Source organism: Myxine glutinosa, chromosome 12 (assembly GCF_964187855.1).
Source record: "Myxine glutinosa chromosome 12, kmMyxGlut1.1, whole genome shotgun sequence".
Classification (NCBI taxonomy): Eukaryota; Metazoa; Chordata; class Myxini; order Myxiniformes; family Myxinidae; genus Myxine; species Myxine glutinosa.
In genome coordinates this window covers 2,145,437-2,172,495 of record NC_136272.1, presented here as the reverse complement: position 1 = coordinate 2,172,495, position 27,059 = coordinate 2,145,437, and the positions used below count along the sequence as shown (strand labels likewise).

At 45.9% G+C, this 27,059-nt stretch overlaps 1 protein-coding gene across 3 annotated transcripts in view; it reads right to left on the bottom strand.

The window, feature by feature from the left end:
• LOC137438269 (uncharacterized) overlaps positions 1 to 26,740 on the bottom strand; it is an 84,239-nt gene extending 57,499 nt beyond the window's left edge. For all 3 annotated transcript variants that reach the window (XM_068133389.2, XM_068133390.2, XM_078766394.1), the window contains exons 1-3: positions 25,181 to 26,740; positions 9,355 to 9,469; positions 365 to 517 (exon numbers count right to left, since the gene is read on the bottom strand). In XM_068133389.2, coding sequence (XP_067989490.2) covers positions 365 to 517; positions 9,355 to 9,469; positions 25,181 to 26,470 — 1,558 coding nt within the window. In that variant the 5' untranslated portion in view covers positions 26,471 to 26,740. The remainder of the gene's footprint in view (positions 1 to 364; positions 518 to 9,354; positions 9,470 to 25,180) is intronic.
• Between the last annotated feature and the right edge of the window lie 319 nt (positions 26,741 to 27,059).

Here is a 27,059-nt window from a genome sequence, read left to right as displayed (position 1 = left end):
AGGCAAAATATCAGAAATTGAAGGCTTTTTTATTTTAAACGATTCATATAAACATCCGTTAAATCATATCACACGCAAATCATCAAAATCTAAACAGTATTTGTAGAATTTCAATAAAAGCCACATCACTGTTCATATCGGTAAATATTATTCCATCGTGTTTGGAAAATTGTGGAAAATTTTGAAATTGGAAAATTGGGGAAAAATTGGAAAAACAATATAGCCTATTTTACTCCAGGGGGTCCCAGGATTACCCACCCAAAATTTTGTTGCGATCGGTTCAGCCGTTTTTGCGGTACCTGGGAACAGACAGACGGACAGACATTTGGTGAATTATAGTAAGATTACAATCACTCCAACTCACCGGTATGGCTTCTTAGGTGCACAGTCAATCGACATGCCCTGTCATAAACCTTCCCGCAGCCAGGCACGGAGCAGCAGAAGACTTCTGGTTCACGCTCGTGTGAGCGCGTATGCCGGCTCAGTGAACTCGCCGTAGCAAAGGCCTTATCACAGTCTGCACCGCCACATGGTCACACGTCATCACCGGGGTGGGAGCAGTGTTCACATCAAGCCACAATATGCGACATTATCATCACCAGATACAAAGGAGGGTGTGACCACAGAATAAAGAGGGAATTTTTTATTATCCACTTCATTGAATATACCTCATCAATTGAATATACCTCTTTCAAGTTCAATTCAAGTGCTTCTAAATGCCTATGAAATCACCTTTCTATGTGAATTACGAGATACAGTCACGTGAAAAAGTAAGTACACCCCATGAAAAGTTTTGACTTTTTCAACATATTTCAACATACAGCTATTTGATCTTCATTTCAACAATATTGATAGATAAAGGTGATATAATATAACAAATATCATGAAACATTTACATTTTGTAGTCCATTGTATAATTTAAATAAACATCAATGCAAATTTCGCATGTGGAAAAAGTAAGTACACCCTTTTTTTTTTTTTTTTTTTTTTTTTGTATACAAGATCGAGGCTCGTGAAAGAGCGAACATTAATCACACAGAAAGACAAACAGACACATAAAACAAATAACATCGGGAGCGGTAGACAAGATGGGGAGAGAGGGGGAAGGACACAAACACAACATTTGAGAGCAGGGACCGAGAGACATGGAGACATCGAGAGATCTGTGGGAGGGAGAGGGCTTTGGGGGGGAGGCATGTGAAGGGGGGGAGGCATGTGAAGGGGGGGGGTGGGAGAGGTATAAACATATGGACACTGCCAGGATTTCCAGGAAATAAGTTGGAATTTCAAACAAGGTGGATCTGGGGTGAATTAGTGGGGGTAGAAATGATCAAGGTTATGGATGGGGGAAGATAAGAGATGGTGGTGAACAGCTGTTTTAAAGACCTGGAGGGAGGAGAGGGATTGAAGGGAGTGTGGGAGTTTGTTCCACAGGCGGGAGAAAAGAGGAATGAAAGAGTGAAGGTGAGCAGAGAGCCGAGATTTCGGCAGTTTAACCATCAGAGGGTTGCTGGCAGATCTTGTGCGACCTGTAGGAATATTTGGGGGACAGAGCACAGAGAGAGCTGGGGGAGCAAGGCCGGAGAGGAGTCGGTAGAAGACAGAAAGACCACCTACCTGCCTGCGGTGAGTGAGTGAAAGGCCCTCAGAGATAGCTTCATCGCGGGAGATTCCAATGATTTTGAAAGCTTTGGATTCAACAGCGTGAAGCCGAGCCAGGTGTGAGGCAGGAGCACCAGCCCATAGGGGAGAACAGTATTCCATAGAGCTGCGGATGAAAGCCTTGTATGTGGTGAGGAGCTCAGGTGTGCCGAGGAAGGACTTCGCACGACGGAGGATGCCCAGTCGGCGACTGGCTTTGGAGGCCAGCTTGGAAATGTGGTTTTCCCAAGAAAGATCATGGCAGATAGTGAGACCCAAAAGCTTGAGTGACAGAACTTCTTGGAGAGGATTGTTGAGAAAGTAGATGGGAGGGTTGTCCAGTCGATCTTTTCGGAGAGACATAGTAAGAGAGTGAGATTTGGCAGGATTGAAAGACATGTTCCACTTGTTTGACCAGTCTGTGATTTTGTCCAGGTCTTCAGAGAGTGAGGAGGCTGCAGACTGCCGATCTGAGGGAAGAGGAATGGAGCGGCAGAGAGTGGAGTCATCAGCAAAGAGATAGAGAGGATTTTCCAGAGAGTCAGAGAGATCATTGATAAAGACCAGAAAAAGCACAGGGCCCAGCACACTTCCTTGGGGAACTCCAGCCTGAACAGGAAGGGGAGATGAGAGAAATCCATTCAGGGCCACACGTTGACTACGACCAGAGAGGAAGTCCTCAAGCCATGCATGGAGATTTCCATGGATACCATAGGAGGAGAGTTTGGTGAGCAGAGCTGGGTGCCAGACCGTATCAAAGGCTCTTGATATGTCAAGGGAGACAGCTCTGATTTCCTGTTTGGCATTGAGGACCTCCATCCATTGTTGAGACAGCAGAAGCAGCATGTCCAGAGTAGAGTGACCTGGTCTGAAACCAAATTGATGATCAGAGATCAAGCCATTGGAGAAGAGGAAAGATTTCATATCCGAAGCAATGATGGATTCCTTGGCTCTAATAGGTGGTATTGCCCCCTTTGGCAGAAACAACCTCAAGTAGGCGTTTCTTATAACTGTCTACCAGTCTCTGACATCGACTGGGAGAAATTTTTGCCCACTCCTCCATGCAGAATTCTTTCAGGTGTGCGATGTTTGAGGGGTTTCTTGCATGCACAGCTCGTTTCAAATCCCGCCACAACATCTCGATGGGATTTAGATCCGGGTTTTGACTTGGTCATTCCAGAACCCTCCATTTCTTTCTTTTCAGCCATTCCTTGGTGGATTTACTGGTATGTTTAGGGTCACTGTCATGTTGCAAGGTCCACCTTCGGTTGAGCTTCAACTCTCCGACAGAAGGCCTCACATTATCCTCAAGCACCCTCTGGTACAATGAAGAATTCATAGTGGATTCTCTGATGGTGAGCTGCCCAGGCCCTGATGCAGCAAAGCTGCCCCAAACCATACTATTTCCACAACCATGCTTTACAGTTGGTATCAGGTTCTTGTGGTCAAATGCTGTCTTTGATTTTCGCCAAACATGTCTTCTGGTACTGTGGCCAAATAGCTCTACCTTTGACTCATCTGTCCAGAGCACATTGTTCCAGAAGTGCTGGTCTTTGCCTCGGTGTTCATTGGCAAACTTTAGTCTTGCCCTCATGTTCTTTCTGGACAGCAAAGGTTTCCTCCTGGCACACCTCCCATGTAGATCAATTTTGTGCAGCCTCTTTCTAATGGTAGACTCGTGCACTTTGACATCAACAGTGGCAAGAACTACCTGTGGGTCCCATGATGACATTCTGGGGTTCTTAGAGACTTCTTTCAGCATCTTGCGGTCTGCACTCGGGCTGAACTTGCTGGGGCGGCCTGGCCTGAACAAGTTGGCAGTTGTTTGGAATCTTCTCCACTTGTAGATGATCTTCCGGACAGTCGAATGATTGATTTCAAATTGTTTGGAGATCTTTTTAAATCCCTACCCAGACTCGTAGGCATCTATAACCTTCTTTCTGAAGGCCTCAGTGAGCTCTTTTGATCTAGGCATGGCGACGCCGCACACTTCAACAACAAAGAGCAAACCAAACTAAATGTCTGAGGTTTAAATAAGACAGGTTCCTCCAAGTTCCTCTCTAACGATGTTCTAATCATTTGCACCGGAGCTGGTGCACCTGATTCTAATTTTAGGTATTTGAAGTAGTGATAAATGTAGGGGTGTACTTATTTTTTCCACATGCGAAATTTGCATTTATGTTTATTTAAATTATACAATGGACTTCAAAATGTAAATGTTTCATGATATTTGTTATATTATATCACCTTTATCTCTCAATATTGTTGAAATGAAGATCAAATAGCTGTATGTTGAAATATGTTGAAAAAGTCAACACTTTACATGGGGTGTACTTACTTTTCGACGTGACTGTAGATAAAAAATATTTTGAACAGCTGCCAGGCTAGATCAGGTTAGACTTCAGTTACCTGGATTTTGATAACCACTAAAATTTTCCTCCTGCCCCATTGTCAGTTCATGCAAAGATAAACTGAAAATAGGAAAGAAGGACAACAATTTGGCACAACCAACAAGGTAATAAAGAGGAAAACAAGAGAGAGCGAGAGAGGAAGAGGGAAGAATAGAGGGTGGGAGGGGGGGGGGGGGGTGGGGAGGTTTTTTTTTTTGTTTCCATTCACCAGGAAAACGTTTTTTACTTTCATTCACCAGGAAAATGTTTTTTACTTCTGTTTACCAAGAAAAGGTTTTTGCTTTTGTTCACCAGGAACCGTTTTTTGCTTCCATTCACCAGGAAAAACATTTTTTGCTTCCGTTCATCAAGAAACGTTTTTTGCTTCCATTCACCAGGGAAAACGTTTTTTTGCTTCCGTTCACCAAAGAAAACGTTTTTTGCTTCCATTCATCAGGAAAAGGTTTTTCCTTCCGTTCACCAGGAAAATAATTTTGCTTCTGTTCACCAGGAAACGTTTTTGCTTCCCTTCACCAGGAAACGTTTTTTGTTTCCGTTCACCAAGAAAAGGTTTTTGCTTCCATTCATCAATAAAAGGTTTTTGCTTCCGTGCAACAAGAAAAGGTTTTTGCTTCTGTGCACCAAGAAAAGGTTTTTACTTCCATTCACGAAGAAAAGGTTTTTGCTTCCATTCATCAATAAAAGGTTTTTGCTTCCGTGCAACAAGAAAAGGTTTTTACTTCCGTTCACCAAGAAAAGGTTTTTGCTTTTGTTCACCAAGAAAAGGTTTTTGCGTCCGTTCACCAAGAAAAGGTTTTTGCTTCGGTCCATGAAGAAAAGGTTTTTGCTTTGGTTCATCAATAAAAGGTTTTTGCTTCCGTGCACCAAGAAAAGGTTTTTACCTCTGTGCATGAAGAAAAGGTTTTTACTTCCGTGCATCAAGTAAAGGTTTTTACTTCCGTGCACCAAGAAAAAGTTTTTGCTTCCGTTCACCAGGAAAACGTTTTTGCTTCCGTTCACCAGGAAAACGTTTTTTGCTTCCGTTCATCAGGAAAACGTGTTTTGCTTCTGTTCATCAGGAAACGTTTTTTCTTCCATTCATCAGGGAAAACGTTTTTTTGCTTCCATTCATCAGGAAAAACGTTTTTTGCTTCCGTTCACCAGGAAAAGAATTTTGCTTCTGTTCACCAGGAAACGTTTTTGCTTCCCTTAACCAGGAAACGTTTTTTGCTTCCGTTCACCAAGGAAAACGTTTTTTGCTTCTGTTCACCAGGAAAATAATTTTGCTTCTATTCACCAGGAAGCGTTTTAGCTTCCCTTCACCAGGAAACGTTTTTTTGCTTCCGTTCACCAAGAAAAGGTTTTTATTTCCATTCATCAATAAAAGGTTTTTGCTTCCCTTCACCAAGAAAAGGTTTTTTGCTTCTGTTCACCAGGAAAATAATTTTGCTTCTATTCACCAGGAAACGTTTTAGCTTCCCTTCACCAGGAAACGTTTATTTGCTTCCGTTCACCAAGAAAAGGTTTTTACTTCCATTCACAAAGAAAAGGTTTTTGCTTTGTTACGTGCTCCTCCCCAACCCCCTGGTCACGGTGTACCTCCGAGCCCCGAGAGGAGTCACGGCAGAAAAATGTGTTATTCTGTATGTCAAAGATCAATGGTGAAGCCACACCAATTGTTACCAACAAACAAATATTGTATTAAGATCACACAAGAATAACAGTACAAAAACAATAGTAATCAATTGCACAACAAATAGTGTATCATTCCTATGATGGTACCATCAGGTTCATACAATATAACTCACTGTGCTCCAAGTGAGCGAAAAGAAGAAGATTCCCAATGTCTCTATTCCCGGCTTCAGGCCAAAGTTGATTCGCTCCAGCGATCGTCAGATCAATGTCCAATCGAGACCAGAATCCCGTTGGGTTGGCAGTTACAGTCCTGCTGCCAAAGCTGTGCAAAGGCGCCCTCCAGGCGACTGGGAAATCCAAAGGCGCCCTCCAGGCGACTGGGAAATCACACCCTCGGGTATGGACGTTCCACGGCTCACAGTCGGCGAACCTCCGATTTACCTTCAAAATCCACGTTGCACACACACACACTAGATATGTCTGAATGCGGTGAAAACGGCTGACGTGAAGCAAAGAAAAACCTTGCGCGACACGCAAAGGCTGAAGCGAAGCAAAGAAACCTTGCTCGACGCACAAAGCGCGTGAGTCAAAATGGCCGACGGCCAGTTCTCGAGACGTAACGGCCCGACGATGATTCTCTCCAGAATCGATCGCAAAACCTGACACGCAGGTTAATCTGTCACAACGATAACCACTCTGTCGCAGGAATCCCTTTCCTGGGAAACCCAAAGTTCACTCGTGACTCTTGCTCGCCAACGTTCGCTCCTGACCGCAAAGCAACTATGCTTCTTGTCCGACTCCACTCGCTCCGCCTTCTTTTCTCCTCTTCCTCTTCGTCGTCATCCGGTTCCCGATCCGGTTTCCGATTTCTTTTAACACTAACTTTTTCACCTTTTGAAAACAGTTCATAAACAATAAACCTTTTGAAAACAATAATAGTACATGGAATCAAAAATGTTTACAGTGGATGAAAACCAACACAACGGAAGTGACGAATCCGTAACAGCTTCCATTCATCAATAAAAGGTTTTTGCTTTTGTTCACCAAGAAAAGGTTTTTGCTTCCATTCACCAAGAAAAGGTTTTTGCATCGGTTCACGAAGAAAAGGATTTTGCTTCGGTTCACGAAGAAAAGGTTTTTGCTTCGGTTCATCAATAAAAGGTTTTTGCTTCTGTTCACCAGGAAACGTTTTTGCTTCCCTTCACCAGGAAACGTTTTTTGCTTCCGTTCACCAAGAAAAGGTTTTTACTTTCATTCATCAATAAAAGGTTTTTGCTTCCGTGCACCAAGAAAAGGTTTTTACCTCCGTGCGTCAAGGAAAGGTTTTTGCTTCTGTTCACCAAGAAAAGTTTTTTTTACTTCCGTGCACAAATAAAAAGTTTTTGCTTCCGTTCACCAGGAAAACGTTTTTGCTTCCGTTCCTCAGGAAAACGTGTTTTGCTTCCGTTCATCAGGAAAACGTGTTTTGCTTCCGTTCATCAGGAAAACGTGTTTTGCTTCCGTTCATCAGGAAAACGTGTTTTGCTTCCGTTAATCAGGAAAACGTGTTTTGCTTCCGTTCACCAGGAAAATAATTTTACTTCTGTTCACCAGGAAACGTTTTTGCTTCCCTTCACCAGGAAACGTTTTTTGCTTCCGTTCACCAGGAAACGTTTTTTGCTTCCGTTCACAAAGAAAAGGTTTTTACTTCCATTCATCAATAAAAGGTTTTTGCTTCCGTGCACCAAGAAAAGGTTTTTGCTTCCGTGCACCAAGAAAAGGTTTTTACCTCCGTGCATGAAGGAAAGGTTTTTGCTTCCGTTCACCAAGAAAAGGTTTTTACTTCCGTGCACCAATAAAAAGTTTTTGCTTCCGTTCACCAGGAAAACGTTTTTGCTTCCGTTCACCAGGAAAACGTGTTTTGCTTCCGTTCACCAGGAAAACGTATTTTGCTTCCGTTCATCAGGAAAACGTGTTTTGCTTCCGTTCATCAGGAAAACGTGTTTTGCTTCCGTTCATCAGGAAAACGTGTTTTGCTTCCGTTCATCAGGAAAAACGTTTTTTGCTTCCGTTCACCAAGGAAAAGGTTTTTTGCTTCCATTCATCAGGAAAAACGTTTTTTGCTTCCGTTCACCAGGAAAATTTTGCTTCTGTTCACCAGGAAACGTTTTTGCTTCCCTTCACCAGGAAACGTTTTTTGCTTCTGTTCACCAAGAAAAGGTTTTTACTTCCATTCATCAATAAAAGGTTTTTGCTTCCGTGCACCAAGAAAAGGTTTTTGCTTCCATGCAGCAAGAAAAGGTTTTTTTACCTCCGTGCATCAAGGAAAGGATTTTGCTTCCGTTCACCAAGAAAAGGTTTTTACTTCCGTGCACCAAGAAAAAGTTTTTGCTTCCGTTCACCAGGAAAACGTTTTTGCTTCCGTTCACCAGGAAAACGTTTTTTGCTTCCATTCATTAGGAAAACGTTTTTTGTTTCCATTCACCAGGAAAACGTGTTTTCCTTCCGTTCATCAGGAAAACGTGTTTTGCTTCCGTTCAATCAGAAACGTTTTTTGCTTCCGTTCACCAGGAAAACGTGTTTTGTTTCCGTTTACCAGGAAAACGTGTTTTGCTTCCGTTCACCAGGAAAACGTGTTTTGCTTCCGTTCACCAGGAAAACGTGTTTTGCTTCCGTTCACCAGGAAAACGTGTTTTACTTCCGTTCACCAGGAAAACGTGTTTTGCTTCCGTTCACCAGGAAAAGGTTTTTGCTTCCCTTCACCAGGAAACGTTTTTGCTTCCGTTCACCAGGAAACGTTTTTTTTACTTCTGTGCACCAAGAAAAGGTTTTAACTTCCGTGCACCAAGAAAAAGTTTTTGCTTCCGTTCACCAGGAAAACGTTTTTTGCTTCTGTTCACCAGGAAAACGTTTTTTGTTTCCGTGCACCAAGAAAAGGTTTTTGCTTCTGTGCACCATGAAAAGGTTTTGCTTCTGTTCATGAATAAAAAGTTTTTGCTTCCATGCACCAAAAAAAGGTTTTTGCTTCCATTCACCAAAAAAAGGTTTTTACTTCCGTGCACCAGGAAAACGTTTTTGCTTCCGTTCACCAGGAAAACGTGTTTTGCTTTCGTTCACCAGGAAAACGTGTTTTGCTTCCGTTCACCAGGAAAACGTGTTTTGCTTCGGTTCACCAGGAAAACGTGTTTTGCTTCCGTTCACCAGGAAAACGTGTTTTGCTTCCGTTCACCAGGAAAACGTGATTTGCTTCCGTTCACCAGGAAAACATGATTTGCTTCCGTTCACCAGGAAAACGTGTTTTGCTTCCGTTCACCAGGAAAACGTGTTTTGCTTCCGTTCACCAGGAAAACGTGTTTTGCTTCCGTTCACCAGGAAAACGTGTTTTGCTTCCGTTCACCAGGAAAACGTGTTTTGCTTCCGTTCACCAGTAAAACGTGTTTTGCTTCCGTTCACCAGGAAAACGTGTTTTGCTTCCGTTCACCAGGAAAACGTGTTTTGCTTCCGTTCACCAGGAAAACGTTTTTTGCTTCCGTGCACCTAGAAAATGTTTTTGCTTCTTTTGACAAGGAAAACGTTTTTTGCTTTTATTAATCGAAGCAAGTTTTTGAAATTGTGTGAACACAAAAACTATGGAAGAATACAACCGATGTACTTATTTGAACAAAATATGGAGACCCTTACACTGTGCCCCCAGGAAGAAAGCACTCACCGACCCACTCGCACTTGAAGCCCAAAAGTGGCTCCTCGTGTACACGCTGGTGATTCGTTAGCTTCGCCTGAGTGTGGAAAGCCATGGCACAGACATCACAGACGTGTGCACGTTCCTGCAGGACAGAAAATTAAATAACATTGCCAAGTGATAGTACGAACTACTCCACATCAAAGTACAACTACAAGTGCGAGTAATTTGTTTTTTTTATATAAAAATAAATATACATTTCTCCCAAACCATAAATGAGTCACTTGACACTAGGTAACTCGAGGAAAGATCATTTCCAGCCATTGTCACATTTTTTTTTCTCTTTCAACAGTGGGTGTTTTGTGATGCTATTGGAATTTATTGTTGTATTTTTTATATTTTTGTACTTCTTTGTATCTTTTTGTATTGTGGTGCTGCTGGAATAAAAATTGTATTAATTTTTCGATCCTCTAAACTTTTTGTAAAGTAGAAAACTCTCACCCTCCGTCATACCTCCCAAAATTAAATACGAAGGAACAAAGTAATATTTGCATTGTACAAACACTCGGAGCAAAATGTAAACTTTACACAAGGCCTTTTATTCTGATCAAGAGCTCGTTTTCGATATATTTATTTATTTATTTATACATATACAGTGGGGAGAACAAGTATTTGATACACTGCCGATTTTGCAGGTTTTCCCACTTACAAAGCACGTAAAGGTCTGTAATTTTTATCATAGGTACACTTCAACTGTGGAAGACGGAATCTAAAACAAAAATCCTGAAAATCACATTGTATGATTTTTAAGTAATTAATTTGCATTTTATTGCATGAAATAAGTATTTGATCACCTACCAACCAGTAAGAATTCCGGCTCTCACAGACCTGTTAGTTTTTTCTTTAAGAAGCCCTCCCATTCTCCACTCATTACCTGTATTAACTGCACCTGTTTGAACTCGTTATCTGCATAAAAGACGTCTCCAGACCGTCTCCGACCACAAAGACCGCAAAGACCGACCGCAAAGCCGTCTCCAGACCTGTCCACACTCAATCAATCAGACTCCAACCTCTCCACAATGGGCAAGACCAGAGAGCTGTCTAAGGACATCAGGGACAAATTTGTAGACTTGCACAAGGCTGGGATGGGCTACAGGACAATAGGCAAGCAGCTTGGTGAGAAGGCAACAACTGTTGGCGCAATTATTAGAAAATGGAAGAAGTTCAAGATGACAGTCAATCTCCCTCGGTCTGGGGCTCCATGCAAGATCTCACCTCGTGGAGCCTCAATGATCATGAGAAAGGTGAGGGATCAGCCCAGAACTACACTACGCCGTCATGGATTAAAATCCTGCAGCGCACGCAAGGTCCCTCTGCTCAAGCCAGCGCATGTCCAGGCCCGTCTGAAGTTTGCCAATGACCATCTGGATGATCCAGAGGAGGAATGGGAGAAGGTCATGTGGTCTGATGAGACCAAAATAGAGCTTTTTGGTTTAAACTCCACTCGCCGTGTTTGGAGGAAGAAGAAGGATGAGTACAACCCCAAGAACACCATCCCAACCGTGAAGCATGGAGGTGGAAACATCATTCTTTGGAGATGCTTTTCTGCAAAGGGGACAGGACGACTGCACCGTATTGAGGGGAGGATGGATGGGGCCATGTATCGCGAGATCTTGGCCAACAATCTCCTTCCCTCAATAAGAGCATTGAAGATGGGGCGTGGCTGGGTCTTCCAGCATGACAACGACCCGAAACACACAGCCAGGGCAACTAAGGAGTGGCTCCGTACGAAGCATCTCAAGGTCCTGGAGTGGCCTAGCCAGTCTCCAGACCTGAACCCAATAGAAAATCTTTGGAGGGAGCTGAAAGTCTGTGTTGCGCAGCGACAGCCCCGAAACCTGAAGGATCTGGTGAAGATCTGTATGGAGGAGTGGGCCAAAATCCCTGCTGCAGTGTGTGCAAACCTGGTTAAGAACTACAGGAAACGTCTGATCTCTGTAATTGCAAACAAAGGTTTCTGTACCAAATATTAAGTTCTGTTTTTCTGATGTATCAAATACTTATTTCATGCAATAAAATGCAAATTAATTACTTAAAAATCATACAATGTGATTTTCAGGATTTTTGTTTTAGATTCCGTCTTCCACAGTTGAAGTGTACCTATGATAAAAATTACAGACCTTGACGTGCTTTGTAAGTGGGAAAACCTGCAAAATCGGCAGTGTATCAAATACTTGTTCTCCCCACTGTATATATACATATATATATATATATACAGTGGAACCTTGACTTACGAGTTTAATTCGTTCTGTGACCGAGCTCGTAACTCAAATTGCTCGTTTCTCAAATCAAATTTCCCCATTAAAATGCATTGAAATGCTATTAATCCGTTCCAGCCCGCCAAAAACCACACCAATTTTTTTTAAAATATACAGTATATATAAAAATATCTCGCGCTTTATATTTCACCTGTATGCAGCATACAAGTTGGCAGGATGGCCTGGACTGGAGGTACGCACACTTGACTCTAAAGTCTAAACTGTCCAGCCTGGGTTTGAATCCCGACCCAGCTATAACCTGTCATGGGTGAATCACAGGCAGGGTGATTCATCAATGTGTGTACCGCTAAACTGGGCGCCCCGTTTGCGTCCCATTAGTTGTTGGATGTTAAGGATCTCACCGTGTTTTCCACAAAGAGAAGGCGAGCTATCGCCGGCACTCTGAACAAGTTGTGGCCTGGCATGGCATGAACATGGAAACATGAACATGAACATGAAATGTTCGACATGAACATAAAATTTTCCAAAATAACCAAAATGCGAAAACAAAAATGCAGCGCTATACGACAGAGATACTGTACGTGCACGGCAAGATAACCACGTGACCGGAACCCACCTGGCGGCGTAAACTCAAAATAACCAACATGCGAAAACAAAAATGCAGCGCTATACGACAGAGATACTGTACGTGCATGGCAAGATAACCACGTGACCGGAACCCACCTGGCGGCATAAACTCAAAATAACCAACATGCGAAAACAAAAATGCAGCGCTATACGACAGAGATACTGTACGTGCACGGCAAGATAACCACGTGACCGGGTGGCGAAAGCTCGTAACTCAGATCTCGGCTCGCATCTCAAAGCAATAAACCGCCCGAGCGACGGCTCGTATCTCGAAAAACTCGTAAGTTGGGGCACTCGTAAGTCAAGGTTCCACTGTATATATATATATATATATATATATATATATATATATATATATATATATATATATATATATATATATATATATATATTGTTGCGGATATGAGGATTGTATTTTTTTGATTGTATTGTATTGTATTGTAAATTGTTATGAATTATTGCTTTATTCTGAGCCCTCCTTGCTCCAGTCTGTTGTATAAAGGTCAAAGGGCGTTCCGGTAGTTAATTCCATAAAGCATACATTGAAGGACACTATAATACCCTTGTTCAGTAGTTTATTTCCTTATTCTGTGTATGAGGTTAAGGCTTTGTCTTCCATTAAAATGACACTCCATTGCACCAAGTGAAATAGATAGATCCCCTTTCATTCCCATTCCCCAAAAAACCGCAATTGCCAACTGTTCCCTCCACGACTCCATTCGCCACGAGGTAGGCTCGGAAAAGAAGGGAGGAGTGAGCCAGCCCCGAACAACCAACCAAGCACGAGGGGTTTGGTTTGAGAGGGCGGAGGAAGATCGATCGAGGAGGTTCGCGAAGGTTGAGGGGCGGGGCCTATATAACCCGCCGCGGGACGCTCCCCAAGGAGATGAGTTCTGAGTTCTGCAAAGAGACGAGCTTCAGAGAGAAGTGCGCAAGGAGGGAAGAGAAGCGAGAAGGAAGCCTTTAACACAAGTGCGCGAGAGAAGCGCGGGGAAGCCTTGAGAGAAGTGCACGACGTCACCCTGCTCGCTCCCAGCCTGACGAGGCCGGGTTTGCTGTGCGCCCTGCAAAGCCTTCCAGCTTGTGGTCCGAGCTGAACCTTCCTCCCGGTCCAGCCAATCGTTCCTGCCTCCATTCCCCATTCGTGTGAGTCCGTCTCTGTTTGTTCTGTCAAGGGTATAAGTTAAGCCTGTTTAGATAAGCTGGTAATTTTCACTGTGTCACCTGCATTTACATGTTCCCTGTAAATAACTTTGACTGCTCCTTTTGCTTGTGTGTGTAAATAATAAATCCCGTTACTCTTCTGTACGTCTTCTTCTTCCTCTTTACATTCGGTCGCTTTAGAGGTTTCCAAATTGAATATCTGTGGCACGATCTGGCCAACGTTCGGGGGATCGGGTGAATCGGGGAAACTGTTCGGCCGCGGTGCCTCCGCTCGGCAAACAACATCCTTAACCGCGGACCGTAACAATTGGTGTCTGGGAGTGAGATACGAGGCCCGAACCAAATTTTGAAAACATCTAGAAAAAATTTGGTCAAAATTTGGAGCGGCCGAAATTTGTTTTGTTTTACAAAACCCGAATTTTGAAATCGCGCCATGGCTGGTCAAGGCGACGGGATGCCGGTGGGAGAGATAGACGGGGTAGAATCGACCCAGGACCATGGGGAAATGTATGTGGATGAAAGAGAGGAGGCGAACATTGGCAATGTGGTTGAGGAGGTTTCAGGCGCGCAAAATGGCGCTCTTGCGCACGAGGTTACGGGCGCGCAAAATGGCGCCTCGCACATGGCTACGGCGACCGCGCCAGCGACCGTAGCAGCGCCACCGGTGGATTTGAACCTTTTTATGATGCAAATGAAAGCCCTTATGGACAAGAATAGTGAGCAATTGGGAGACCAAATTGGAGGTTTGAAAAACAGTATGGGAGAAATGAGTGAGCGATTGGAGGGCCAAATGGGGGCAATGAGGGATGAAGCGAGGGGTACCGGTGAGGGGTTAGACAAGAAATTTGAGGAGTTAGACAATAATTTTAAGGGGTTAGACAAGAAATTTGAGGAGTTAGACAATAATTTTAAGGGGTTAGACAAGAAATTTGAGGGGTTAGACAATGGGATAGAAGGGGTGAAACATGGGTTAACGGGGGTGGAAAATAGAATGGCTGCCCAGGAGAATCAGATAGAAGGGGTGAAAAATGGGTTAAGGGGGCTAGAAGATAGAATGGAAGGCAAATTGCGGGAAATAGGGGAGCAATCCGCCCGAGAAATTAAACAAATGGGAGAGCAGATAGAGGAGGTGAAAATCGGGGTAGAAACCAAATTGGATGCTCAGAGGGATGAATTGGGACAGATGAGGGTGGCATCTACAAAAGAGAGGGAGGAGATGAAGGAGGAGATACGACGAGGTGTAAGTGAGGAGGTCTCGGGGGTACGCGAGGAGGTAAAGCGAGGTGAAAAGCGTATGGAGAAAGAGGTGAGGAATAATACGGCTAGGTTACAGGGGGGAATAGAGGGTCTGACGAGGGGAAACAGCTGACAGTGGGACAAAAGGAACTCGTGGACCAAGTGGAACAGAACACTGCAATAATCGGGGGGTTAAAAGCGACACAAAAAGACATTAAAAATGAATTAATAGCGACACAGAAGGAATGTCAGATGGTACATGAGGGGTTGACGAAGAAGTTGGAAGAGGTGACAGAAGTAATGGAGACGAAGGACCGAGAGGTAAGGACGCACATAGAAACGGTGAAAGTGGCGTTAGAGGAAGAGATAGAGGGGGCGCACCGGGAGATGAAGGAGGTAAAGGAAAAATTAGAGGAGGTGGAAGAAGGGGTGAGTGAAATTAAGAAGAGACGAAGGGAAACTAAAAAGGAGATAAACGAGGAGGTAATGGAATTGGTACAAGGTCTGTGCTCGAATCGTGATGATATGCTCACTAACCAAATAAAGAGTTTGCAGGTGGCGAAGGAGGTGGGGAGACGAGGTGCCAAGGTGAGTGGCGATATACGTGGAAATGTATATGATGTGAGGAAAGCTTCAGTCGGCTTGGGGGTTGATTTGGATCCGGGTGTTCGTGAGAGGCCGTTGGTGAAGTGTGCGACAGGTACGGTGTGCGAAAGAGGTGTGCGAGAATGTCCGACTCTGGGGTGTGTGAGGAAAAAGTGCGCGCCGAGGAGTGAGTGTGCTGTCGAGAGTGAGTCGGTCGTAGCGCGTGTGCGAGGGAGCACATGGAAGCGCGTAGTGAGGAGTGTTACGGAGGAAGTAACGGGAGAGTGTGCGCAAGAGGATGCGCGAGAAAGGTGTGTAACGGACGGGTGCATGGGGAAAGAGTGTGCTGTCAAGAGTGAGGGAGAATGCACGCCTGTGGTGAGTGTTACAGAGGGTGTAACGGGAGAGTGTGCGCAAGAGTGTGCACGAGAAAGGTGTGTAACGGACAGGTGCATGAGGAAAGAGAGAGTGCGCTGTCGAGAGTAAGGGTGAATGCGCGACCGAGAGTGGAGGTGAGAGTAGTAAGAGTGACACGGAGCGTGAGTTGGTTGTGACAGGTGAGAGAGGATGTACACCTGGAATGGAAGGAAGCACACCTGGAATGGTAGAGCGTGTGTGGGAATGCACACTGGAATTGGTAGTGAGGCACGTGGTTGGGTGTGCGAGTGAGGGCACACCTGTGGTTGTCACAGAGGAGGTGACCGAGGAGGGGGCGCGAAAAGGTGTGTTGGTGAGGTGTGCGAACGACGAGTGTGTGCAAAGGTGTTCGGTGGTCAGGTGTGTGACCACGTCTGTGAGCGGAATGAGTGTACCTGGGTGTGTAAGAGAAGGTGCAATGACGAGGAGCATGGGAACAGCTGGATGTATGAGCAAGGAACGGGCTGCGGGGTGTAAGCATGCAGGTGAGGCATCGACGGTAACCGGGTTAGCGGTTAGAGTGACGTATAGCCGAATCAGGCCCTCGGTGCGCGTCGGGCAGCTTCGCGTGCCGCGAGGACCAGCGGGGATCCGAACCACGGCGGTTTCGAAAGAACCGCCGTACGCGATCCACGCTGGGCCTCGCTTTGAACGGCCGCGTCCGTGCTCCACTAGGCGGAGCGGGCAGCCCAATAGGAAGGGTCGTCATGGCGACCCCTTTTTGTTGAGGCGTTCCGGCAGGTCGAGATCGGGCCATTGGATGGCTCCGTGCCGAGGTGGTGCGTGGGATCTCGGCCCGAGTAAACCTCCTTCCCTTCACCGAGTGTCGGACGCATCCAGCCGCCGGCACCAAACAACACGCATTCCTTGCTCGGCTTTACGAAGCCGAGCTTTGGAAGTGAATTGGCGCACCGAGAGGCACTAGTAAGTAGACTGTGATGACGAGGATAGTGTTTTGGCCCCAAAATTAGAGAAAAACAAAATTTGATGATTGGCAAAGGATTGGCAGAGAGAGGATTGGCAGTAATTGGAAAATTTTTGATTTGTGGAAATTGGACGAGCAAAATTTATAGTAAGAGATGCCCCATGTGATGGGATGGCCAATCCACCATCCCTCACATAGGGGGCAAAGGAGCACTAGTCTTATGGGGTTTATGGCAGTGTAAGCTCACCGAGGGAGGGTTTAGATAATGTGTAGGGACCTAGAAGATGACCTTAGGTAACGTTAAGGTTAGTTAGTGACAATGATACCTGTAGTGGGGACGCAGGTAGATTAGTGTGGATGATAATGACGTGGTTTGTGCTTAGTTTAAAGGGAAAACGGGGAGCACTAAGTTAGCAGGGCAACAGGTAGATTAGATGATGCTGTGTGAGTGTTGGAGGTGTATTCAGAAGCGTATTGTGAAAAGTGTGTGAGAAACAGGTGTGATTGCACAGGTGTGCAACTGGACAGGTGGATGGAGCAGTGTTTGAGTGATGGTGATAGTGATGTGAGTTGTGCTGACTAAATGGTCCAGGAAGGAAGGAGGGTGCAGGTGGCACCAGGTGTAATTGCACAGGTGTGCAACAACAGGTGTATGGAGAATGGTTGTGTGAAATACATGGAGTGTGGAATACATGGAGTGTGGAATATATGGAGTATTGGAATGGATGGTCGTGGAGTGAGTATGGTGGAAACTATGGAGTGGAGTGGATGGTGCGAAGGTGTGAATGGGGGAAGGGTGGACCCCCATCACGAATACCCGGGGAGGGTAGTGTAAGTGTTAGGTAGAGGGTATAGGTAAATTGTGGTTGGATATTGGCATCTGTGGTGCGAGTGAAAGAATGGTCTTTGGATGGGTGCATTAGTGTTGTGGAAATGGCTGGGCGTGTAGCCTGTTAGTGTGTGTAGTTGGTTTGGGCACTCCACCACTGTGAGGATGTCGGCCAGGTGAGGCCGCAGGTGGGCTCTGGGAGCCGGTAGAGTTGTTGTGGATGGGGCCCGAGGATCCGGAGGACGGACCCGGGTAGCCCATTGCCAGAGGGCACCGAGGGGTGACAGAGCCAGGAGGGGCCTTCCCCAATTAGATAGGTTAGGGTGAGGAGCAGGTAAGCTCGGGTGGCAACTACAGTGGTGGAGGTGTGCAGGTGGGTAGACCTGCTGGGAGAGCTGCAGGACCCAGCCCGGAAATTGTGCAAGGGCACCGGGAGATGAATCGGGGGAGTGAGACCCCAAATTGAGAAGCACCACAGTTGGTCAATGGGAATTTGGTTCTTAAAACCGCATAGAGTAAGATGGCCAATGGTTTGGCAGGGAAAGACCCCGGGTAGTGTAAAGTGTGTTAATGTCATTTAGAAAGTAGTTAGGATGAAAATCTCCTCGCACCATCTGCATCCACTCACCTGAGATGACGTACCTCCACACCATGCCAGGTGGTTTTTGTTATTTTATTGATGCAAATGTTTGGAATGTGAGACGCATCATGACATGGGTGTGACATTGTGCTTGATGTTCCATCTCTTCCTCCTTATGAGGATTGATGATGAATTGGGTGAGGGCAAATTTTGGCGAGGGATTGTGGAGACGAATTTGGTATAGGGGAAATATGGGGAAGACGTGACGATAGCGACGGATTTGTAAAGGTGTAGATTTTGTACATATGGGGTAAGGGCAAGGGTAGTGTGGGTGACAAGGGGGGGGGTGACGTACGGTAGGGACGAGCTTTTCTCACTTTGCTCTCCGTACGCATTTCGCCTTGCATTGCCTTGTTTGATGTGTACCCTTGTGACCTTACCCCTCGCTCATCTGTCTGTCCCCCCTTTTGTCTCCCACATGAGGACCTGAGCGCCACTGGGCGCCGAGGGGAGCGTGCGTGAGTCCGCCATTGTGCGCCCGGAACCCCCAGAACCAGCTGTCTGCATCGATGCACCACATTATGGACCACATGTCTGTGGCTGAGCACCACTGATGGACCCCATGGGTTGGGGCATGGCCCCTCTGCTGGAACCGGCCATGAAGGCCCGAAATCTTGCTGGCGGACCTTGATCACAGGGCACCGATGCCCCACAGGTGAACCACACTAGTCGGCCCCCTGTGGGCCATAAATAAAACAAAAATGGACACGTTTGGGCAAGTTTTATTGCAAATAGGCCGCCAGCAAAGAAGATGACAACAACAAGATAGCAATAGCCAGCAGAGGGAGCCGAAGAGCAAGAGACCACCTGCAGGGTTAGGGGTTGTCGATTTATTTTTATTGATGAACAGTGATGACTGTGCACCGATTGGTGCTTGAGGGTGTGTTGGTGCGTTTTGGGTGCTTTCATGGTGCGTTGATGCAGAGCAGACTGTCTCCCCCCCCAGAAAGAACAATCACAGGTCCTGGGTTGCGTTTTGTAAATAAAAGTAGCGTCAATTGTAAATAATGCTCCCCAGCATCAATGTATAGTTTGAAGACCATTCCGCAATTCGGTTAGCTGTGGGCGTGAGTCTGTTAGGTAGGGTGCAATGGAGCAGCGGGACATATTTATTTATGTTTTAAAACTGTCGCACTCAGGGTCAGGTTAAAAGTAGAGGGAACTACACCTACGTGTCACACTAAATTAAAGTTATAGGCCCGGGTCGTGTCTAAGAGGAGGAGGGTGCAGTGTTGTGGATATGAGGATTGTATTTTTTTGATTGTATTGTATTGTATTGTAAATTGTTATGAATTATTGCTATATTCTGAGCCCTCCTTGCTCCAGTCTGTTGTATAAAGGTCAAAGGGCGTTCCGGTAGTTAATTCCATAAAGCATACATTGAAGGACACTATAATACCCTTGTTCAGAAGTTTATTTCCTTATTCTGTGTATGAGGTTAAGGCTTTGTCTTCCATTAAAATGACACTCCATTGCACCAAGTGAAATAGATAGATCCCCTTTCATTCCCATTCCCCAAAAAACCACGATTGCCAACTGTTCCCTCCGCGACTCCATTCGCCACGAGGTAGGCTCGGAGAAGAAGGGCGTGTCTCCACCTTGTCATAGAGGGGAGGAGTGAGCCAGCCCCGAACAACCAACCAAGCACGAGGGGTTTGGTTTGAGAGGGCGGAGGAAGAGCGATCGAGGAGGTTCGCGAAGGTTGAGGGGCGGGGCCTATATAACCCGCCGCGGGACGCTCCCCAAGGAGATGAGTTCTGAGTTCTGCAAAGAGACGAGCTTCAGAGAGAAGTGCACAAGGAGGGAAGAGAAGCGAGAAGGAAGCCTTTAACACAAGTGCGCGAGAGAAGCGCGGGGAAGCCTTGAGAGAAGTGCACGACGTCACCCTGCTCGCTCCCAGCCTGACGAGGCCGGGTTTGCTGTGCGCCCTGCAAAGCCTTCCAGCTTGTGGTCCGAGCTGAACCTTCCTCCCGGTCCAGCCAATCGTTCCTGCCTCCATTCCCCATTCGTGTGAGTCCGTCTCTGTTTGCTCTGTCAAGGGTATAAGTTAAGCCTGTTTAGATAAGCTAGTAATTTTCACTGTGTCACCTGCTTTTTCCATGTTCCCTGTAAATAACTTTGACTGCTCCTTTTGCTTGTGTGTGTAAATAATAAATCCCGTTACTCTTCTGTATGTCTTCTTCTTCCTCTTTACATTCGGTCGCTTTAGAGGTTTCCAAATTGAATATCTGTGGCGCGATCTGGCCAACGTTCGGGGGATCGGGTGAATCGGGGAAACTGTTCGGCCGCGGTGCCTCCGCTCGGCAAACAACATCCTTAACCGCGGACCGTAACAATATATATATATATATATTGTCGCGTGACTACCCACTGGTGAACACAGCAGGGTGACCCAGATGACCAAATAAGCTTTAACTCCGAGGCGTTCAATTCAATGGCGGACCATCGTTATACGCGTGGGGAGCAAGTGGGGGAGACGCCGTAAGCGCTTACCTTCACGAGTCCACCCGACGTCCTCGACCCTGCAATAAATCAAGTCAAACCGACACGGAATTAAAATGTAAAAAAATACCCGATTTATTAAAGAAAATGCCAGTCACAAAATAATGCACGATAAAACTATGATTCCTAATTGGAGCACTCCCATACAGACCCGAATACAGACAAAGGGAAAACGATTTTGTATACATGTATGAAAAATTAACACCGAGAATCTTACGAAAGACACACTATAGGTACACACACCGAAAGATAGATGCAGTTTCGACAAAAACACAATTGTGAAAAATTACTTATCATCTCGAAAGCATGAGCGCATGGACAGCTTCGAAAAGACGTCGTTCGCGCGAAGCAGGCCTCCGTCCGCCTCGTTCACGCCCTGCTAGGCCCCGAGCCACCCACGCAGCGGCACGCCTCGCTCGCCGTGGCGTCGGTCGCACGTGCGGTCCCGTCTGCTCGTAGCACCAAGACTCGCTCCAAGCACCGCTCCAAGCACCAAAACCAAGAGCACCACGAAGAACCCAGGGAAGACTCCGACCGAACAACCAGGGAAGAACCCAGGGAAGAACACAGGGAAGAACGCAGGGAAGAACACCTGAGCTTGGCACACCTTGGCACACCTGAGCTCCTCACCACATACAAGGCTTTCATCCGCAGCTCAATGGAATACTGTTCTCCCCTATGTGCCGGTGCTCCTGCCTCACACCTAGCTCGGCTTCACGCTGTTGAAACCAAAGCTTTCAGAATCATTGGAATCTCCTGCAATGAAGCTATCTCCGAGGGCCTTTCACTCACTCACAGCAGGCAGATAGGTGGTCTTTCTGTCTTCTACCGACTCCTCTCCGGCCTTGCTCCCCCAGCTCTCTCTGTGCTTTGTCACCCAAATATTTCTACAGATCGCACAAGATCTGCCAGCAACCCTCTGATGGTTAAACTGCCGAAATCTAGGCTCTCTGCTCACCTTCACTCTTTCATTCCTCTTTTCTCCCGCCTCTGGAACAAACTCCCACACTCCCTTCAATCCCACTCCTCCCTCCAGGTCTTTAAAACAGCTGTTCACCACCATCTCTTCTCTTCCCCCATCCAAAACCTAGATCTTTTCTACCCCCGCTAATTCACCCCAGAGCCACTTTGTTTGAAATTCCAACTTCATTCCTGGAAGTCCTTGCAGTGTCCATGTTTTATACCTCTCCCACCCACCCCCCCTTCCCATGCCTCCCCCACACAGCCCCCCAAAGCCCTCTCCCTCCCACCGATCTCTCGATGTCCCTGCTCTCAAATGTTGTGTTTGTGTCCTTCCCCCTCTCTCCCCATCTTGTCTACCGCTCCCCATGTTATATGTTTTATCTGTCGGTTTGTTTTTCTGTGTGATTAATGTTGGCTCTTTCATGAGCCCCGATCTTGTATACAAAAAAAAAGAAAAAAAAAGGAGAACAAGGGAAGACGTCGACCGAACCGAGAATGCCCACGAGCAAGACGTTTTGTCCCCTGTGGTCTGACGTCAATTCTCCCGCGTTACCAATCAGTCCCTCCCTTCTTTGTGGTCTTTCCCACCTTCTGACGTCACCGGCCCTTCTCCTCAAATCAACGACCTGCTTCTAGGTAGTGGTTTGGCGCCTTCCGCCCTGATTGGCCGAGTGTTCGCGCCTTCCGCACTGATTGGCCAAGGTGTCAACGGTCGGTGGCCAATCAGTGCGCCGCTTCCTTCAGCTTCCTTTCACCAATCATTGGCCAGCTCCTTATCCAAGCCAACCACACGTTCTCTGGGCATGGCTATAGCTTGCCTGGCACGATGTTTGTCACCCATGGTGGCGTACTACGTGGCTGCTGCCTGTTGCTCTTCCAAAGTCATTGTGGTGGCGGGGAATTATTTAATGTGTCCACTAATGGACCTATCTAAGTGTCTATAGGATGTATTGCCATAAGGGACACTGGATTGCTCACAGAGGGAACGACACATGAGGGAATTTTACCCATAATCCCTGTACTAACTAGCATGCCCCGCCCCCTCATGGCGAGGACACAGATACAACTTATTCCGACATCCGGCTAAACATAGAACTTATTATTGCAAAATGGGCCCAGACCGGCCTCGCCACCTAGCCTATAACCTTACCGGGGTACAATCTTCTTCTTCGTTAATCTACAATGTTGATTTGCTAATACAGTAGTGCAATCTTCTTCTTCATTATTCCAAAATGTTGATTTGCTAATACAGTAGTGCAATCTTCTTCTTCTTCATGATTCTACAATGTTGATTTGCTAATGCAGTAGTGCAATCTTCTTCTTCATGATTCTACAATGTTGATTTGCTAATACAGTAGTGCAATCTTCTTCTTCATGATTCTACAATGTTGATTTGCTAATACAGTAGTGCAATCTTCTTCTTCATGATCCTACAATGTTGATTTGCTAATACAGTAGTGCAATCTTCTTCTTCATGATTCTACAATGTTGATTTGCTAATACAGTAGTGCAATCTTCTTCTTCATGATTCTACAATGTTGATTTGCTAATGCAGTAGTGCAATCTTCTTCTTCATGGTTCTACAATGTTGATTTGCTAATACAGTAGTGCAATCTTCTTCTTCATGATTCTACAATGTTGATTTGCTAATGCAGTTGTGCAATCTTCTTCTTCATGATTCTACAATGTTGATTTGCTAATGCAGTAGTGCAATCTTCTTCTTCATGATTCTACAATGTTGCTTTGCTAATACAGTAGTGCAATCTTCTTCTTCATGATTCCAAAATGTTGATTTGCTAATACAGTAGTGCAATCTTCTTCTTCATGATTCCAAAATGTTGATTTGCTAATACAGTAGTGCAATCTTCTTCTTCATGATTCTACAATGTTGATTTGCTAATACAGTAGTGCAATCTTCTTCTTCATGATTCTACAATGTTGATTTGCTAATACAGTAGTGCAATCTTCTTCTTCATGATTCTACAATGTTGATTTGCTAATGCAGTAGTGCAATCTTCTTCTTCATGGTTCTACAATGTTGATTTGCTAATACAGTAGTGCAATCTTCTTCTTCATGATTCTACAATGTTGATTTGCTAATGCAGTTGTGCAATCTTCTTCTTCATGATTCTACAATGTTGATTTGCTAATACAGTAGTGCAATCTTCTTCTTCATGATTCCAAAATGTTGATTTGCTAATGCAGTAGTGCAATCTTCTTCTTCATGGTTCTACAATGTTGATTTGCTAATGCAGTAGTGCAATCTTCTTCTTCATGATTCTACAATGTTGATTTGCTAATGCAGTAGTGCAATCTTCTTCTTCATGGTTCTACAATGTTGATTTGCTAATACAGTAGTGCAATCTTCTTCTTCATGATTCTACAATGTTGATTTGCTAATGCAGTAGTGCAATCTTCTTCTTCATGGTTCTACAATGTTGATTTGCTAATACAGTAGTGCAATCTTCTTCTTCATGATTCTACAATGTTGATTTGCTAATGCAGTTGTGCAATCTTCTTCTTCATGATTCTACAATGTTGATTTGCTAATACAGTAGTGCAATCTTCTTCTTCATGATTCTACAATGTTGATTTGCTAATGCAGTAGTGCAATCTTCTTCTTCATGATTCTACAATGTTGATTTGCTAATGCAGTAGTGCAATCTTCTTCTTCATGATTCTACAATGTTGATTTGCTGATACAGTAGTGCAGCTTCTTCTTCATGGTTCTCCAATGTTGATTTGCTAATACAGTAGTGCAATCTTCTTCTTCATGATTCTACAATGTTGATTTGCTAATACAGTAGTGCAATCTTCTTCTTCATGGTGCTACAATGTTGATTTGCTAATACAGTAGTGCAATCTTCTTCTTCATGATTCTACAATGTTGATTTGCTAATACAGTAGTGCAATCTTCTTCTTCATGGTTCTACAATGTTGATTTGCTAATACAGTAGTGCAATCTTCTTCTTCTTCATGGGTCTACAATGTTGATTTGCTAATACAGTAGTGCAATCTTCTTCTTCATGGTTCTACAATGTTGATTTGCTAATGCAGTAGTGCAATCTTCTTCTTCTTCTTCATGAATCTACTATGTTGATTTGCTAATACAGTAGTGCAATCTCTTCTTCTTCTTCATGAATCTACAATGTTGATTTGCTAATATAGTAGTGCAATCTTCTTCTTCATAATTCTACAATGTTGATTTGCTAATACAGTAGGGCAATCTTCTTCTTCATGAATCTACAATGTTGATTTGCTAATACAGTAGTGCACTATTCTTCTTCTTCTTCGTTTGAATGCAGCACAAGGCCGCAGGGTGGTATCACTGACAGCGTGCGGCTGTGCCACTGATGCAGTGCCCCCTGTAACTGAGGGCAGGAATTTGGTCAAGGTGCCGGCGATGACTCGCCTACTCTTCGTGAAAGACACCTTGGGGTCTTTAACGTCCATCCGAAGGACGGCACACGCAATGATTCATGACCTACCTGTGCAGCACCTGGACGAGTTTATAGCTGGGTCGGGATTCAAACCGCCGTGGAGGCGACTTACAGGTGAGCGTGCGTACCTGCTAAGCACCCTAAATAATGGTGCGTCTAACATAACGAACGGTTTCTACCTTCACGACATTTATGTACAAATCTGCAACGTGAGCTTCCGATCACCGGAATGGAGCATTGAGCAATTACCACAAGGTGTGCTTTGGTGTGCGCCCGCAGGTTGTACACGGTGGAGAAGCGCTTGCCACAACCAGCAAGGTCACACACAAAAGGTCGTTGTTTTTCGTGTGCCACAACGTGCCTGCGCAGCTTGTAACCGGTGCTGAAGGACCAGGTGCACCAGGTGTAGGGGCATTGAAAGGCTTTTCCGTTGCCGATGGTTTTCGCGTGTCTGACGGACGTGACACCTTGTACAGGTGGAGGTGACCCGGTGCTTTCGGAGGGTTTAACACCTGTGGTGACCTCCGTGGTCTCACGACCGGGTCCGACGGTGAGACCCTCTGGAAGACTGATGAGACATTCTCCATTAGGTGAGATGATCATGCTACCTATAGGGATACCGTCGGACATGGACATGGACACGGAGGCTTCACAAAGTGGCTTTTGCAGGTGCACTCCAGGAACTCCTGGAAAAGGTGTGCTGCCCTCGGAACGAGCCCTTTCACAACGATCGTCCACCTTGCGTTTGGACACGTTTCCAGGTAAACGAGCATCGCCGGCTTTCCCCATCCCATCCAGGTCCACGAAGATGCAAGCGTCATCGGAAACGGTAAACAGGTCAGCGTGAGGTGCACCTTCGTCATGGAGCACCGAGGTGCGGGCGTCGCCAGGTGCGTCCGTGACCAGCGGGACCAGGGAGTCACGGTCGGGCACACCTGCGTCGGGCGAGACCACCTGCCGCCCGAGACCCTCATCGGCGCCGACGTCCTTCCAACAGGACGAGCAGACGGTGCTCACCTTCGCCAGGTAAGGCGCTGTCGGACATTCTTTCTCGACTCCATATTCCGAGACCTGGGCTGCTTGTCCGAGACCCTCGCGACGCTCGTCCCGTGTCGAGTACGAGTCGTCGCAACGTCGACTACAGGTGTCCGTGTGTCCCTCGGTCAACAATGGCTCCTCCAAATCCACCGGTGAGCCCCACTCGTCCACGATACTCAACACCACGTACACCTGCTGCTGCTGCTGCTCGCTCTCGGACTCGTCCATGGTCCCCACCTTGCCGCCATGCTCCGCCACCATGTCCGTGCCGACGTCGGGGGACTCGACCAGAACAGGTAATCTGATGACGCCTGCGGACGCCAACACCGACGGGAGGCTTACCTGCACGTCGGGGTACGTGTTAGTCACGTGTCCCGAGGATCCCACGACCGGGGACCCGGGTTTCCATCCGACCTGAACGATCCGTCCGTCCGCCTCCGCGTCCCCGACGACGTCTCCTTGTCCGTGCTCCTCGTCGTCGTCCGCAGAATGCCGAGCCATGGGACAATGTGACGTCACCCTCGACGTGTACCCTCTACAATGCGAAACCTAGAGGCCGAAACAGAATGCGGACACGACGCCGACATTGGAGCTCGTCCATTCGACTAGGCCGCACGGAACCACCATCATCATCATCGTCATCACGACGGATGTTTTTGTTTCCACGGATTTAAAACAGCCGCATTTGGGTTCCTCATACGTCTTCGATGTTATATTCTGATGCGCTCATCGTAAATAATGCTTCCAATGAACTATGACATGTTAACATGTACCGTTGTTATTGTTGTTGTTGTTGTTAAAATAATACAAAACAAAGCAACCTCAAAAGTATGTCAAATGTAATAAAATCGCCTCATAAACACTGCACAGCGACGTGTCGGTGTCGACGACTGTTGAAGAATAAGATGGAGCATAATGAACCAACATGTATGTACAGTGTGTGTGTACCGTATATTTCTGACTGGGAGCACGGAGTTATAAATCTATATATACCTCCGTGACTGCGAGTGGACACGGAGGTCTCAAAATAAAACTGGATGCACAATGACGCACGGGAAGTGAGGCCAGCAGAAGTGCTACGGCGGCCATG